Below are 17881 nucleotides of genomic sequence, written 5' to 3'. Positions count from 1 at the left end.
GACTTGTCCATCTTCTCTGTCCCATTTATTCTTACAGTAGGTGAAACTATTACTTTAGCATAAGTATTATTTTTAACTGTAAAACAAGTAAAACTGGGAACTTTCTAGCTCCATAGATTCAAGAAAATTCCTTAACCAGTTACTCATATACAGTACAGTAGAGACCTAATTAATGTGTGGGCTGTTTCCCTGAAAACCTATGCTTTAGATGAAAAGGAATTATGTGGATTGAAAATTTGGAAAATTGGGAAAACTGGGTTAAGTTTATGACACCTCAAAAAACAAAAATCATGCAAGTATTTTAAATTTCTTAATTTGTCAAAAATAATTAAGTTTTTCATACCTCACACTTTAGGCGTTTATTCATAAATGTGTGGAAAGGGTTGACATGTTCCTGTACAAATGTGCCTAGCAATATCAGCTACCATTGTCTGCCGACATGGTAAAAACATCAGTAAAAATAAGCCACATATCCTTACCAAATCGTGTCAGTAGTTGATATTGCTTTTTGATATGCAAGTGTGAGGAGAGGGATGATTTGGCTTTGCACAATACCTGTATAAACAGGGGTCAAGTCTTAGCTGCTGGATTTGCCTCTCAACTTCCTGCTTGCCAGATTCAATTCCTCTTAGCCTTGTGGGCCTTATCATACCTGCTCTTAAGCTATGTATAGAGCCTGCCTCCACCATTTCGCCAAGTTTATTTCATTTTCAAACCACCCTGAGACTTAAGAAATACTTCCTAACATCCCTGTGGTTCATGCATGTCTTTAACCCCTAAACGATCCAAATGCATATATATGTTCTCTCCCCCCAGTGCCCCGAATATTTTGAAAAATAATTTTTTTTTTTCATTGAAATACAGAGAAAAAATTTCTAAGTGTAATAGGATTAAAATAAAAAATTAGGGTCAGTACTTCCTGAGATATGAGGCTGCAAAGTTGACACTTAACCCTTTCAGGGTTTCTGACGTACTAGTACGGCTTACGCACCAGGGTTTTTGACGTGCTAGTACGCCTAAATTCTAGCGCCCTCAAATCTAGCGAGAGAAAGCTGGTAGGCCTACATATGAAAGAATGGGTTTATATGGTCAGTGCGCGCAGTATAAAAAAAATCCTGCAGCACACAGTGCGTAACGAGAAAAAAAAAACTTTGACCATGTTTTTGGATTAAAACAGCGACTTTGCACTGTATTTTCGTATGGTATATATTGTTGTATTCTAGTTTTCCTGGTCTCATTTTATAGAATGGAATACATATTACAGAAATTGAGACGATTTTGATTGGTTTTACAATGAAAAGTACCTTGAAATTAAGCTCAAAGTAGCAGAAATCTTTGATTTTTGCCAAAGTTCAAAAGTAAACAAATCATGCTACGTGTCCAATACACGTCAACTGGTGAGTCTAATATTCATTCACAAATGCGCTGATATTATTTATACCATTTCTACACTAATGCAGTAGTCTGCATAACAGTAAATCTTTTATTTTTTTTGTGAGAATAAAACTTCAAAGTGGAAAGCAAAAGAATGTAAGAGGGGCGTGAGGACATGACTAATGAACAGAGGAAATGTTATTTTAGTGCCAGGAATGTCTTTCTTGTTTATTCTGGACCCTGTTCGGAAATTGGCATCTTTTGAAATGTGTGTGAAATTGGCAAAATTGCTAAATTCTGACCACTTTATTGGATAGTTGAAATCGGTAAATGGATGGTTTCTTGTACTCATTCGATAGAAAAAATGGAGTTCTAGCGAAATAGTTATGATTTTTGTCGACTAGTACACTGGAATTGGCCGAAAATAGGGCTCAAAGTGGGCAAAATCGTCGATGTGTAAACATCGTCGAGAGCACTAAGTTTGCAAGAGCATAATTCCATAAGTTTTCCATCAAATTTCATACTTTTGGTGTCATTATGATCAGGAAAAGATTCTCTATCTTTTCATAAGAAAAAATTATTTTTTTTTTTTTTTGAAAATTTGTCGACCCTGAGAACAAGTCTGTCGACCCTGAAAGGGTTAATGCTCACCTGACGGCAGCATTGAGTCCTGCTTGAGGAAGTGTTGCCAATATACCATTTTTTCTCATTTTTATATTTTATATAATTTTTATGTTCTGATAATTGCAATTTATTGTATTTCTTGGCATTTCATAACCAATCTTTGTTCTGACACTAATATTAGGTACTGAAATTGTACTCAGAATGTCACAAACACATTGACAGGTGGACATTTACACCTGCCTTGGCCATTTACTATTGTCTAGGAATATATACAAAATATTTATAGGTCCCAGCAATGTTTTGGATACACGGGAGTAGAGGAGGAGGAGGAGGAGGAGGAGGAAGAGGAGGAGGAGGAGGAAGAGGAGGAGGAGGACGAGGAGGAGGAGGAAGAGGAGGAGGAGGAAGAGGAGGAGGAGGAAGAGGAGGAGGAGGAAGAGGAGGAAGAGGAGGAGGAGGAGGAGGAATAGGAGGAGGAGGAAGAGGAGGAGGAGGAAGAGGAGGAGGAAATAGGAAGGAGGAAGGAGGGGGAGGAGGAGGAGGAGGAGGAGGAAAGAGGAGGAGGAGGAAGGAGGGAGGAGGAGGAGGAAGGAGGAAGGAGGAGGAGGAGGAGGGAGGAGGAAGGAGGAGGAGGAAGGAAGAAGCTCCCTTGAAGCAATGCGAGAAGCGTCCAGGAGGGCAGTGATGAGATATGGGATGACATTTGATGGGCGCCAGCGAGGGTGCAGAGATAAAATAGTATAGAGATAAGAGGAAATAAGCTGTGACATTTGATGGGCACCAGCCGGGGTGCAGTGATAAGGGATGACATTTGATGAGCTCGTCTCTCTGTCTCTGATTGTCTGTCTGTCTTGTCTCTCTGTCTGCTTGTCTCTTTCCGTCTCTGCTTGTCTGTCTGTCTCAGAGAGAGCCACTGTGAACCAACAGGTATTCATATGCATTATGTCTACAAGCACAGTATAGCACTTCGGATTTTTTAGGTTATCCTAGGTAATTTACACTATAATTGTGTGTACCTTACTTCCATTCTTTACTTCCTCTGTATATTTACATATTTCCTCTGGTATGGGTTCCATACTGGCATTGCATACTCCAAGTTGGGCCCAGAAAGACTTTCTTGAGATACCTGAAATCCATTCTCAGATTTGCCAAATGCGCTTTGGCTGCAGAGGTTATTCTGTGGCAAGCAATATTAACTGCCACCACCACCATCACCTGTAATTAGCATGTCGATTTTGGTAAAATAAGTCATATTTCCTTATCAAATTATGCCAACCATGTAGGAATTTACCACAAGTATACCAAAAAAGCATATACTAAAGATGAATACATTTGAGAAAATAATAGCTAAGAAATATGTATAGTGTAAGGGCTGTGACTCATTGAGCTGTTATCACTCCTTCACTACCTTATTATTAATCATCAACATATTCATCAGTTGTAGAAATATAGCCACAGTATGGACATGATTGAAAGATGCACAGAAATGTATAATTTCTGTGGCATTGTGGATCATTGTTTAAAACTTCAGTGCATACGACTATAATTTTCCCGTGCACTTTGGAAATATATTCCCTGCATTTATTGGGTTTCTACTGTATGTTCTTTACAACACTGTAGTATCAGAATGATTGCAGTAGTTTTGTTAGCTTGGGGAAAAATTTGTTTGGTAAAAATATTATATTTATCCCAAGAAAAAATAATTGTTTTACATGTTTGTGCTTGAAAGCATACAGTAATTAAAATTTGGATTTTTTTTATGACCTCTACAGACCGACGAACAAGAAGTTATAAATTTCTTACTAACAACTGAGATCATCCCACTCTGTTTACGTATTATGGAATCTGGGTCAGAGCTGAGCAAGACTGTGGCTACTTTCATCTTACAAAAGATCCTCCTAGATGAAACAGGACTAAACTATATTTGCCAGGTTAGTTTTATAAATGTAACTTATTTTATAAGATAAAATAGGACTGTTTACAGAAATTTCATGATATTAAGGTACTGGTTATAGAAGTTATAAAATATTAAGGTACTGGATACAGAAGTTGTAAGATATTACGGTACTGGTTACAGAAGTTATAAGATATTAAGGTACTGGTTATGGAAGTGATTAAAGGATAAGAAGGTATTGGTTACAGAGATATAAAAGTACTGGTTATAAAAGTGATCATAAGATATTAAGGTACTGATTATAGAAGTGAAAGTTTGTATCTGGTATGAGTGAATGGATAGGGAATTTGAAGTGAGGAGGTATGTGGCTGAAGCTGTTATTGAAGTGTAAATAAGCCACTGTGCTGGAATACACAGATAACCCTATGTGTGGGTTATCTGTGTATTCCAGCACAGTGGCTTATTTACACTTCAATAACAGCTTCAGCCACATACCTCCTCAGAGGTATGTGGCTGAGAGGAACTTATGGCAACGTTTCGGTCCAACTTGGACCATTTATAGTCTTTGTAAATGGTCCAGTCCAAGTCGAACCAAAACAGTTATAAGCTCCTCTCTCCTATATGCAGGTTATTTGTGTATTGTTCCAGTCATGGTATTGTACCTTTTTTTTTCTTCACTGTGCTGGGCTAGGTTAGGTTCTGGTCACCATATGACAGTCCAATGTACACAGCACTGGCTACAATGATAATTTTTTTGTTAATGGCAGAGGTAAGAAATACATATTTTGATCTCAGTGTGCAGGACTTTTCACAGGAAAAGACTGTCAGTTACAAAGTGTTGAAACTCATAAAAGGCGTGAGTTATCCGGCCTGACTCATTTTTACTGCAGGTCATTTTCATTTAGAGGCCATCATCCTTCCAGTTACTCATAATGCATATAATTTTTTTTTCCTTGAATATGGCAGTAGGTCTATTATAATGCCATCTGCACAGCAAGAATCTAGTATTGTTGTGTTTTCCTGGTTTGCACTGCAAGAATCTTGTATTACTGGCTTGCCTGCAGAAATCACTATCCTTCGCGATGTATGTCGTCTAAATTCCAGTCACTTTGTGGCTTGTCCTCAGTTCCCAGTCACTTTATCTATGCCCCTAATGTATAGTAAAATCTGGAAATAACAAATAGATCAGGTTTGTCAGTCTTTTTTATCAGTTTGTATGAGTGACTTTTTCAAAGGATCAGATTATGGTGATGAATGCAATTTAACATTCAAGTTTAGGTGTATTATCCCTATTTTTTTTTTTCAACAAACCAGCCATATCCCACCGAGGACAGGTATCAAAAAAAAAATGAAAGCTTTTCTTTTTAAATTTAGTAATGTATACAGGAGAAAAGGTTACAAGCCCCTTACTCCTGGCATTGTAATCGCATCTTATGACATGCATGGCTTATGAAGGAAGAATCTTTTTCTACTTCCCCATGGAGATGAGAGGAAATAAAGAACAAGAACTATTAAGAAAATAAAAGAAAACCCAGATGGGTGTGTAAATATATGTGTATGTGTATATGCATGTGTAGTGTAACCTAAGCATAAGTAGTAAGATATACCTGTTATCATGCATGTTTGAGACAAAAAAGACAACAGCAATCCTGTCATGTAGAATAGTATCCCTAAATGTATTTATGCATTTTACTGTTAAGTATTCTGACACATCAATTATTGCATTCCTAGTAGGTGCTATTCCTATTTCAAACATGCCTCAAATGCATTGCCAATTTGTTTTTAACTTCAACAGGCAGTCATGTACCTTGGCCTTGCTTTCAGAGAAGTATATTTACTGTAGCCTACTTTGCATACTGCATAAGCATTATTGGCAACATAAAGTGCTAACCATTGTTTTGATGGCTTTTCCTTCATTGTGAGCAAAAGCAGTGCTCATTTTAAGGTATAAAATTTCAGGGTAGGCATGTAAACAAATTGGCATAACTCGCTACTTTTTTTATACAGCTATTCAAAACTGAAATCTTTTTTCTAATTTGGTATTTAATAACATAGAAACATGGAATATACTCTAGAATGAATAAAATAAGTCATTATGTATATCACAACTAGTGTTGTGTTGTTGTTGTTGTTGGGTGTATAAGGGCCACTGAGAGAATAAACTGTACATAATGGTGGTGAAGGCTGCAGCTGAGGCGGTGGTGTTTTCTGTAGCCCTTTATAACCCTAACAATATTGGAGGAGTTAGTAGAATTGCTGAATCACTGAAGAAGGCACCCCCTACTACCATCACTACCACCTTCTACCACCATCACTACCACCCTCTACCACCCTCTGCCACCATCACTACCACCATCACTACCACCATCACTACCACCATCACTACCACCATCACTACCACCATCACTACCACCCTCTACCACCCTCTACCACCCTCTGCCACCATCACTACCACCCTCTACCACCATCACTACCACCCTCTACCACCATCACTACCACCATCACTACCACCATCACTACCACCATCACTACCACCCTCTACCATCATCACTACCACCATTACTACCACCCTCTACCACCATCATTACCATCCTCCACAACCATCACTACCACCCTCTACCACTATCACAACTGCTACCACCCTCTACCACCACCACTTCCGTATTTTTCTACAAGCTTTTTCTTGAATTACATCGTGTTTCTCACATTCTTTACCAAAGGGCTGGCACTAGAAACTTTCTTTGGAGCCATGGTGGCTTATTTAGCAGTTGCAAGCAGTAAAACAAATGGAATGTTATGAAATGTATCATATAAACGCGTGAGATCGTCCTCACTGATAAACAATGGCACACTGGCTGGGAATGGAGTGTGAGGCCACTCGAGGTGTGCGTACACGTCTGGTATGAACGGCTATTTGCGAGTCAAATGACGATAAGTCAATGTTTGACGAAAAAATGTCACGATTTTCAAAAATTACGACTTCCGATGCTTACAAAAAATGAGGGACCACTGTACTGGGTGCTCAAGTATCCTGTAATACTCTGTGGTCAGTGTTACTCTGTAGTACTTTGTGATGATGATAGGCATCATCATCTGCTCCAGACTCCATCTCAAAGCAGTGCTTCTAGATGTGTCTGGGTTCTCTTCTGTGAAAAAAATCTGCAACTTAACTAGTAACATGGAATTGCTTAAATTATTATTAGTGTTCATTGTTTTTGTACAGAGTCTAGTACCTCATTCTCTTATGCAGTGGAACCTCTACTTATGAGTGCATCCATGTGTGAATTTTTCCAGATACGAGCAGTCGCTCGGTCGATTTTTTGCTTCCATACGCAAACAAAATTTCCAGATGCAAGTGGGCCTCAAGGGAGGTTCCTTGACGCTCTTCCTCTTAATCTAGGGAATTGGATCTCAGTTGTTTGTTGGACTATCTTGTTGAAACTTGGGCAATGTATGATGGAAAGATGCTTCTTAACATGTGCCAAAATTGAAAGAAATTGGACCATAAATAACGGAGTTCACTTCTCAGCCATTAGCCGCCCTTAGCAGTATATTTTTGTATGGTTTTTATGGTTGTATTCTCGTTTTCTTGGTCTGAATTGATAGAATAGAAGATATATTACAGAAATAGATATAATTTTGATTGCTTTTGCAGTGAAAAGCACCTTGAAATTGAGCTCAAAATTGCAGAAATGTTCGATTCCTTGGTGATAAAGGGTATTGAAGGGTGGGTGCTTGGCACCCACCCTTCAATACCTCTCTGTATAATGTCAGTTTTTATTAATTGGAGCGTCTTTATCATACTTCTACGTTATTTATGTTATACCTAACATTCTGGAATAAATTATTATAGATAACCTTTATTGATAGTGATAGTATAATTATACAATAGTGTTGTGAACTCATACCTCCACACATCATGGTGAACTATGAGTTGCTGAGATTGCTCGTGCCTTGTCCCTATTTTTGTAAGGCTCTGCCCACAGGGCGGAGTTACCACTAGCAACCACCTCCTCCACTACCACCAGCAACCACCTCCTCCACTACCACCAGCAACCACCTCCTCCACTACCACCAGCAACCACCTCCTCCACTACCACCAGCAACCACCTCCTCCACTACTACTAGCAACCACCACCTCCACTACCATTAGCAACCACCTCCACCTCTACCGCTAGCAACCACCTCCTCCACTACCACCAGCAACCACCTCCTCCACTACCACCAGCAACCACTTCCTCCACTACCACCAGCAACCACCTCCTCCACTACCACTAGCAACCACCTCTACCTCTACCACTAGCAGCCACCTCCTCCACTACCACCAGCAACCACCACCTCCACTACCACCATCAACCACCTCCTCCACTACCACCATCAACCACCTCCTCCACTACCACCAGCAACCACCTCCGCTACTACCACCAGCAACCACCTCCACTACTACCACCAGCAACCACCTCCACTACCACCACCAGCAACCACCACCACTACTACCACTAGCAACCACCACTACTACCACCAGCAACCACCTCCACTACTACCACCAGCAACCACCACAACTATTACCACCAGCAACCACCTCCACTGGGTGGAGCTTTACGAAAATAGGGAGAAGGCGCGAACAGTCTCAGTAACTCATAGTTCACCATGGTGTGTGGAGGTATGAGCTCATGACACTATAAAATATTGTATAATTATACTATTACTATCAATAAAGGTTATCTAACTATCATATTTATTCCAGAATAATATTAGGTATAACATAAATAATGTAGAAGTATGATAAAGACGCTCAAATTAATAAAAACTGACATTATATAGAGATTGAAGGATGGGTGCTGGGCGCCCACCCTTCAATATGGTGACGTCATTTGTTTACTCTTGAACATCGCCAAAGAATCGAATACTTCTGCTACTTTGAGCTCATTTTCAAGGAACTTTTCGTAAATAATGCAGTAGTCTGCGTAACAGTAAATCTTCTATTTTTTTTGTGTGAATAAAAATTCCAAATGGTAATAAATAATACAGGTCTCCCTCAACATTTGCGAGGGTTAGGGGATCAAGAGCCTCGCGAATGTTGAAAAATCGTGAATGTTTGGTGCCCCAATATATTGTAGGGAAATATAATACAATACTGCTTCCTTAACTTGTTGAACCATGAACAATCATAAAATACATGAAAACATCGTAAATTGTACTAAATATATACATGTTTTGCTTTAATAACATGTATGTTATTAAATACCACTGCCTCCACCACTGCCTCTACCACTGCCTCTACCACTGCCTCTACCACTGCCTCTACCACTGCCTCTACCACTGCCTCTACCACTGCCTCTACCACTGCCTCTACCACTGCCTCTACCACTGCCTCTACCACTGCCTCCACCACTGCCTCTACCACTGCCTCCACCACTGCCTCTACCACTGCCTCTACCACTGCCTCTACCACTGCCTCTACCACTGCCTCTACCACTGCCTCTACCACTGCCTCCACCACTGCCTCTACCACTGCCTCTACCACTGCCTCCACCACTGCCTCCACCACTGCCTCTACCACTGCCTCTACCACTGCCTCTACCACTGCCTCTACCACTGCCTCTACCACTGCCTCCAGCAATGCCTCCAGCAATGCCTCCAGCAATGCCTCCACCACTTCCTCAACCACTGCGAGTCCATACTACCCTCCCTCCGACCCCTGCAACTGGCAGCCAGCCCTCCCACCACTCAGTGTGGTGAGTGTTTTGTTTGTTCATTATTTGCTATTAAACTACAGTATAAATAATGTAAACCCATTCATGATTGCATGTTGGAATGGCTATTCGGACAGGTGTTGGACGGTGACATCATGTGTTTACTCTTGAACACAGTAAAGAATCAAACATTTCTGCTACTGCTAATAATAACAATAATAATAATAAGCCGTAAGCCATGCGTGTTGTAAAAGTCAACTAAAATGCCGGGAACAATGGGCTAGTAACCCCTTTTCCTGTAAAGATTACTAAAAAGAATAAGAAGAAAAAAATTGTCAAAGTGGGAAGTCTGAATGTGCGTGGATGTTGTGCAAATGATAAGAAAGAGATGATTGTGGATGTTATGAATGAGAAGAAGCTGGATGTCCTGGCTTTAAGTGAAACAGAGCTGAAGGGGGTGGGAGAGTTTCAATGGAGAGGAATAAATGTGATTAGGTCAGGGGTTTCAAATAGAGTTAGAGCTAAAGAAGGAGTAGCAATAATGTTGAAGGATAAGCTATGGCAGGAAAAGAGGGACTATAAATGTATTAATTCAAGGATTATGTGGAGTAAAATAAAGATTGGATGTGAAAAGTGGGTTATAATAAGTGTGTGTGCACCTGGAGAAGAGAGAAGTGTAGAGGAGAGAGAGAGATTTTGGGAAATGTTGAGTGAATGCGTGGGGAGTTTTGAATCAAGTGTGAGAGTAATGGTGGTTGGGGATTTCAATGCTAAAGTGGGTAAAAATGTTATGGAGGGAGTAGTAGGTAAATTTGGGGTGCCAGGGGTAAATGTAAATGCAAAGATGAGTAGTGGGGGGGTTGAAGAGGGTTGGAATAGTTTTAAAAATACAGTATTAGAATGTGGGGCAGAAGTTTGTGGTTATAGGAGGGTGGGGGCAGGAGGAAAGAGGAGTGATTGGTGGAATGATGAAGTAAAGGGTGTGATAAAAGAGAAAAAGTTAGCTTATGAGAGGTTTTTACAAAGCAGAAGTGTTATAAGAAGAGCAGAGTATATGGAGAGTAAAAGAAAGGTAAAGAGAGTGGTGAGAGAGTGCAAAAGGAGAGCAGATGATAAGAGTGGGAGAGGCACTGTCAAGAAATTTTAATGAAAATAAGAAAAATTTTTGGAGTGAGTTAAACAAGTTAAGAAAGCCTAGGGAAAGTATGGATTTGTCAGTTAAAAACAGAGTAGGGGAGTTAGTAGATGGGGAGATGGAGGTATTAAGTAGATGGCGAGAATATTTTGAGGAACTTTTAAATGTTAAGGAAGAAACAGAGGCAATAATTTCATGCACTGGTCAGGGAGATATACCAACTTTTAGGAGTGAAGAAGAGCAGAATGTAAGTGTGGGGGAGGTACGTGAGGCATTACGTAGAATGAAAGGGGGTAAAGCAGCTGGAACTGATGGGATCATGACAGAAATGTTAAAAGCAGGGGGGGATATAGTGTTGGAGTGGTTGGTACTTTTGTTTAATAAATGTATGAAAGAGGGGAAAGTACCTAGGGATTGGGAGAGAGCATGTATAATCCCTTTATATCAAGGGAAAGGAGACAAAAGAGATTGTAAAAATTATAGAGGAATAAGTTTACTGAATATACCAGGAAAAGTGTATGGTAGGGTTATAATTGAAAGAATTAGAGGTAAGACAGAATGTAGGATTGCGGATGAGCAAGGAGGTTTCAGAGTGGGTAGGGGATGTGTAGATCAAGTGTTTACATTGAAGCATATATGTGAACAGTATTTAGATAAAGGTAGGGAAGTTTTTATTGCATTTATGGATTTAGAAAAGGCATATGATAGAGTGGGTAGAGGAGCAATGTGGCAGATGTTGCAAGTATATGGAATAGGTGGTAAGTTATTAAATGCTGTAAAGAGTTTTTATGACGATAGTGAGGCTCAGGTTAGGGTGTGTAGAAGAGAGGGAGACTACTTCCCGGTAAAAGTAGGTCTTAGACAGGGATGTGTAATGTCACCATGGTTGTTTAATATATTTATAGATGGGGTTATAAAGGAAGTAAATGCTAGGGTGTTCGGGAGAGGGGTGGGATTAAATTTTGGGGAATCAAATTCAAAATGAGAATTGACACAGTTACTTTTTGCTTATGATACTGTGCTTATGGGAGATTCTAAAGAAAAATTGCAAAGGTTAGTGGATGAGTTTGGGAATGTGTGTAAAGGTAGAAAGTTGAAAGTGAACATAGAAAAGAGTAAGGTGATGAGGGTATCAAATGATTTAGATAAAGAAAAAACGGATATCAAATTGGGGAGGAGTAGTATGGAAGAAGTGAATGTTTTCAGATACTTGGGAGTTGACGTGTCGGCGGATGGATTTATGAAGGATGAGGTTAATCATAGAATTGATGAGGGAAAAAAGGTGAGTGGTGTGTTGAGGTATATGTGGAGTCAAAAAACGTTATCTATGGAGGCAAAGAAGGGAATGTATTAAAGTATAGTAGTACCAATACTCTTATATGGGTGTGAAGCTTGGGTGGTAAATGCAGCAGCGAGGAGACGGTTGGAGGCAGTGGAGATGTCCTGTTTAAGGGCAATGTGTGGTGTAAATATTATGCAGAAAATTCGGAGTGTGGAAATTAGGAAAAGGTGTGGAGTTAATAAAAGTATTAGTCAGAGGACAGAAGAGGGGTTGTTGAGGTGGTTTGGTCATTTAGAGAGAATGGATCAAAGTAGAATGACATGGAAAGCATATAAATCTATAGGGGAAGGAAGGCGGGGTAGGGGTCGTCCTCGAAAGGGTTGGAGAGAGGGGGTAAAGGAGGTTTTGTGGGCAAGGGGCTTGGACTTCCAGCAAGCGTGCATGAGCGTGTTAGATAGGAGTGAATGGAGACGAATGGTACTTGGGACCTGACGATCTGTTGGAGTGTGAGCAGGGTAATATTTAGTGAAGGGATTCAGGGAAACCGGTTATTTTCATATAGTCAGCCTTGAGTCCTGGAAATGGGAAGTACTGTACAATGCCTGTACTTTAAAGGAGGGGTTTGGGATATTGGCAGTTTGGAGGGATATGTTGTGTATCTTTATATGTGTTTGCTTCTAAACTGTTGTATTCTGAGCACCTCTGCAAAAACAGTGATAATGTGTGAATGTGGTGAAAGTGTTGAATGATGATGAAAGTATTTTCTTTTTGGGGATTTTCCTTCTTTTTTGGGTCACCCTGCCTCGGTGGGAGACGGCCGACTTGTGGAAAAAAAAAAAAAAAATAATAATAATAATAATAATAATAATAAATACGATATAATTGAAGAAGGAAATTGACAAAAATACAAGGGAGTGGTTGACACATCGTCAGCATGGCTTTGTTTATGCTGAAGTGAGCATTAGTCTCCTTGCTCTTCCAAACATTTCACAATAATTCATTGTGCTTGGTGCTTGTAGATTGAGTGCGACTGAAGTGGTAGAGGCAGTGGTAGAGGCAGTGGTAGAGGCAGTGGTAGAGGCAGTGGTAGAGGCAGTGGTAGAGGCAGTGGTAGAGGCAGTGGTAGAGGCAGTGGTAGAGGCAGTGGTAGAGGCAGTGGTAGAGGCAGTGGTAGAGACAGTGGTAGAGGCAGTGGTAGAGGCAGTGGTAGAGGCAGTGGTAGAGGCAGTGGTTGAGGCAGTGGTTGAGGCAGTGGTTGAGGCAGTGGTTGAGGCAGTGGTTGAGGCAGTAGTTGAGGCAGTAGTTGAGGCAGTGGTTGAGGCAGTGGTTGAGGCAGTGGTTGAGGCAGCAGTTGAGGCAGTGATTGAGGCAGTGGTTGAGGCAGTGGGTGAGGCAGCGATTGAGGCAGTGGTTGAGGCAGTGGGTGAGGCAGCGATTGAGGCAGTGGTAGAGGCAGTGGTTGAGGCAGCGGTTGAGGCAGCGGTTGAGGCAGCGGTTGAGGCAGCGGTTGAGGCAGCGGTTGAGGCAGCGATTGAGGCAGTGGGTGAGGCAGCGGTTGAGGCAGCGGTTGAGGCAGCGGTTGAGGCAGCGGTTGAGGCAGCGGTTGAGGCAGCGGTTGAGGCAGCGGTTGAGGCAGCGGTTGAAGCAGCGATTGAGGCAGTGGGTGAGGCAGCACCAAACACAATGAATTATTGTGAAATGTTTGGAAGAGCACGGAGACTAATGCTCACTCCAGCATAAACAAAGCCACACTGATGATGTCAACCACTCCCTCGTATTTTTATACAATTTCCTTCTTCAATTATATCATATTAATTATTATTATTATTACTATTGTTATTATTAGCAGTTGCAGAAATGTTTGATTCTTTGCTGTGTTCAAGAGTAAACACATGATGTCACCGTCTAATATCTGTCCGAATAGCCATTCCAATATGCAGTCATGAATGGGTTTACATTATTTATACTGTAGTTTAATAACAAATAATAAATAAACAAAACACTCATCACACTGAGTGGTAGGAGGGCTGGCTGCCAGTTGCAGGGGTCGGAGGGAGGGTAGTAGGGACTTGCAGGTGGTGGGAAACTTAAATGTGATTTGGCTGCTGGGAATTTGGTGGCTGTGAATTTGGCGGTTGGGAATTCGCGAATGTGTGAAGCCCACGAAAGTTGAAAACGCAAATGTTGAGGGAGACCTGTACTACTAATAATACGTACAATAACAATACAGTGGACCTCCGACATTCGATACTAATCCGTTCCTGAGAGCTCATTGAATGTCGAAAATATCGAAAGTCGAATTAATTTTCCCCATAAGAAATAATGGAAATCAAATTAATCCATGCAAGACACCCAAAAGTATGAAAAAAAAAGTTTTACCACATGAAATATTAAGTTTAATGTAGTAGAATAATTACAATAATAACAATAACAATAGAATAATAACAATAGAATAATTGACACTTACCTTTAATGAAGATCTGGTGATGATTGATGGGATGGGAGGAGGTGAGAGTGTCGAAGTTGTTACTGTTTAGAAGGGGAATCCCCTTCCATTAGGACTTGAGGTAGCAAGTCCTTTTCCGGGGTTACTACCCTTCTTCTTTTAATGCCACTAGGACCAGCTTGAGAGTCACTGGACCTCTGTCGCCGTTCCTTTAAGATTTGTCTAAAATGGACCATAACATTGTCATTGTAATAGTCACCAGCACGGCTTGCAATAGCTGTGTTAGGGTGATTTTCATCCATAAAGGTTTGCAGTTCAACCCACTTTGCATACATTTCCTTAATTTTTGAAGTAGGCACAATGGAGTCCACAACTGGCATAGGCTTCTCAGGGTTAGCCCCAAACCCTTCAAAATCTTTCTTAATTTCCATACTAATTCTCACACTTTTTACCACAGGGTTGGCACTAGAAGCTTTCTTGGGGCCCATGGTACTTATTTTGCAGAAACAAGCACCAAAAACAGTGATAATATGGATGATATGGAATGTACCGAATGTATCCTTAGATGCGCGCACACTGGCTGGCTTGTAAACACTGGCACTAACGGGGCAGTTCAGGCCACACGTGGACATGTCTTGTACGAATCGTATCGAATGTCGGGTTTTCCATTGAATGTCAAGGCGAAATTTTTGCGTTAAAATGCACCGAATATCGGATTTATCGAATGTCGATGTCATCGAATGTCGGGGGTCCACTGTAATAGTATAATATAATAATAATAATACATATAATAATAATAATACAGTGGACCCCCGCATAACGTTGGCATCGCATAGTGTTAAATCCGCATAGCGATACATTTTATCGCTAAAATTTTGCCTCGCATAATGCTGAAAAATTCGTTCAACGCGATTCGTCCGAGACACGTCCATGCGGCCTGTGCCAGCCTCACTTGTTCTGCCAGTGGCATTGCTTACAAGCCAGCCTCCATGGTAACATTCAAGCATACAATCGGAACATTTCGTATTATTACAGCCTTTTTATAGTGATTTCACCTGAAAAATAAGTGACCATGGGCCCCAAGAAAGCTTCTAGTGCCAACCCTACAGGAATAAGGGTGAGAATTACTATGGAGATGAAGAAAGAGATCATTGCTAAGTATGAAAGTGGAGTGCGTGTCTCCGAGCTGGCCAGGTTGTATAGTAAACCCCAATCAACCATCGCTTCTATTGTGTCCAAGAGAACGGCAATCAAGGAAGCTGTTCTTGCCAAAGGTTTAACTGTGCTTTTGAAACAGAGATCGCAAGTGATAGAAGATGTTGAGAGACTGTTATTGGTGTGGATAAACGAAAAACAGATAGCAGGCGATAGCATCTCTCAAGCGATCATTAGTGAAAAGGCTAGGAAGTTGCACGAGGATTTAATTAGAAAAATGCCTGCAGCTAGTGGTGATGCGAGTGAATTTAAGGCCAGTAAAGGTTGGTTTGAGAGATTTAAGAGGTGTAGTGGCATACATAGTGTGATAAGGCATGGTGAGGCTGCCAGTTCGGACCAAAAAGCAGCTGAAAAATATGTGCATGAATTCAAGGAGTACATAGACAGTGAAGGGCTGAAACCTGAACAAGTGTTTAATTGTGACGAAACAGGCCTGTTTTGGAAGAAAATGCCAAGCAGGACCTACATAACTCAGGAGGAAAAGGCACTCCCAGGACATAAGCCTATGAAAGACAGGCTTACTCTTCTCATGTGTGCCAATGCTAGTGGTGATTGCAAAGTGAAGCCTTTATTAATGTATCACTCTGAAACTCCCAGAGCGTTCAGGCAAAAGAATATCCTCAAGGCTAATTTGTGTGTGCTGTGGAGGGCAAACAATAAGGCATGGGTCACTAGGGACTTTTTCTATGACTGGTTACACCAAGCATTTGCCCCCACTGTGAAAAATTACCTAACTGAAAAGAAATTAGACCTTAAGTGCCTCCTGGTGTTAGACAATGCCCCTGGTCATCCTACAGACTTGGCAGAGCGACTTTGTGGGGACCTGAGCTTCATTAAGGTGAAGTTTTTGCCTCCTAATACCACTCCTCTCCTGCAGCCCATGGACCAGCAGGTTATTGCGAACTTCAAAAAACTGTACACAAAAGCTCTGTTTGAAAGGTGCTTTGTAGTGACCTCAGAAACTCAATTGACTCTAAGAGAGTTTTGGAGAGAGCACTTTAATATCCTCAATTGTGTAAACCTCATAGGTAAGGCTTGGGAGGGAGTGACTAAGAGGACCTTGAACTCTGCTTGGAAGAAACTGTGGCCAGAATGTGCAGACCAAAGGGATTCTGAAGGATTTGAGGCTAACCCTGAGAATCCTATGCCAGTTAAGGAATCAATTGTGGCATTGGGGAAGTCCTTGGGGTTGGAGGTTAGTGGGGAGGATGTGGAAGAGTTGGTGGAGGAGGACAATGAAGAACTAACCACTGATGAGCTGCTAGATCAACTTCAACAGCAAGAGGCCACACCTGAGGAAATTGCTTCGGAGGAGGGGAGAGAGAAATTGAAGAAGTTGCCTACTTCCAAGATTAAGGAAATCTGTGCAAAGTGGCTTGAAGTGCAAACCTTCATGGATGAAAATCACCCTTAGACAGCTATTGCAAGCCGTGCTGGTGACTATTACACTGACACTGTTGTGAAACACTTTAGGAAAGTCATAAAGGAACGAGAGGTACACGCCACTATGGACAGATATGTTGTGCGACAGAAGTCCAGTGACTCTGAAGCTGGTCCTAGTGGCATTAAAAGAAGAAGGGAAGCAACCCCGGAAAAGGACTTGACACCTCAAGTCCTAATGGAAGAGGATTCCCCTTCTAAACACTAAAACCATCCAGTCTCCCCTCCTCCCATCCCATCAATCATCACCACATCTTCAATAAAGGTAAGTGTCATGTAACTGTGCATGTTTTCTTAAGTTTGTGTGTATTAAAATTAATATTTCATGTGGTAAAAAATTTTTTTTTCATACTTTTGGGTGTCTTGCACGGATTAATTTGATTTCCATTATTTCTTATGGGGAAAATTAATTCGCATAACGATAATTTCGCATAACATTGAGCTCTCAGGAATGGATTAATAGCGTTATGCCGGGGTCCACTGTACATATAATAATAATACATGTACATATAAGACAAAGAACGTTATCTGTGGAGGCAAAGAAGGGAATGTATGAAAGTACAGTGGTACCAACACTCTTATATGGGTGTGAAGCTTGGGTTGTAAATGCTGCAGTGAGGCAGCGGTTGGAAGCAGTAGAGATGTCCTGTCTAAGGGCAATGTTTGGTGTAAATATTATGCAGAAAATTCGGAGTGTGGAAATTAGGAGAAGGTGTGGAGTTAATAAAAGTATTAGTCAGAGGACTGAAGAGGGGTTGTTGAGGTGGTTTGGTCA

At 41.0% G+C, this 17881-nt stretch overlaps 1 protein-coding gene across 2 annotated transcripts in view; it reads left to right on the top strand.

Annotated features, from left to right (window-relative positions):
- Nucleotides 1-17881, top strand: part of Rcd-1 (Required for cell differentiation 1) — a 97923-nt gene that overhangs the window by 43295 nt on the left and 36747 nt on the right. For both annotated transcript variants that reach the window (XM_070104944.1, XM_070105009.1), the window contains exon 5: nt 3771-3929. In XM_070104944.1, coding sequence (XP_069961045.1) covers nt 3771-3929 — 159 coding nt within the window. The remainder of the gene's footprint in view (nt 1-3770; nt 3930-17881) is intronic.

Source organism: Cherax quadricarinatus, chromosome 1, assembly GCF_038502225.1.
Source record: "Cherax quadricarinatus isolate ZL_2023a chromosome 1, ASM3850222v1, whole genome shotgun sequence".
Lineage (NCBI taxonomy): Eukaryota > Metazoa > Arthropoda > Malacostraca > Decapoda > Parastacidae > Cherax > Cherax quadricarinatus.
This window is presented reverse-complemented; position numbering and strand designations above follow the sequence as displayed.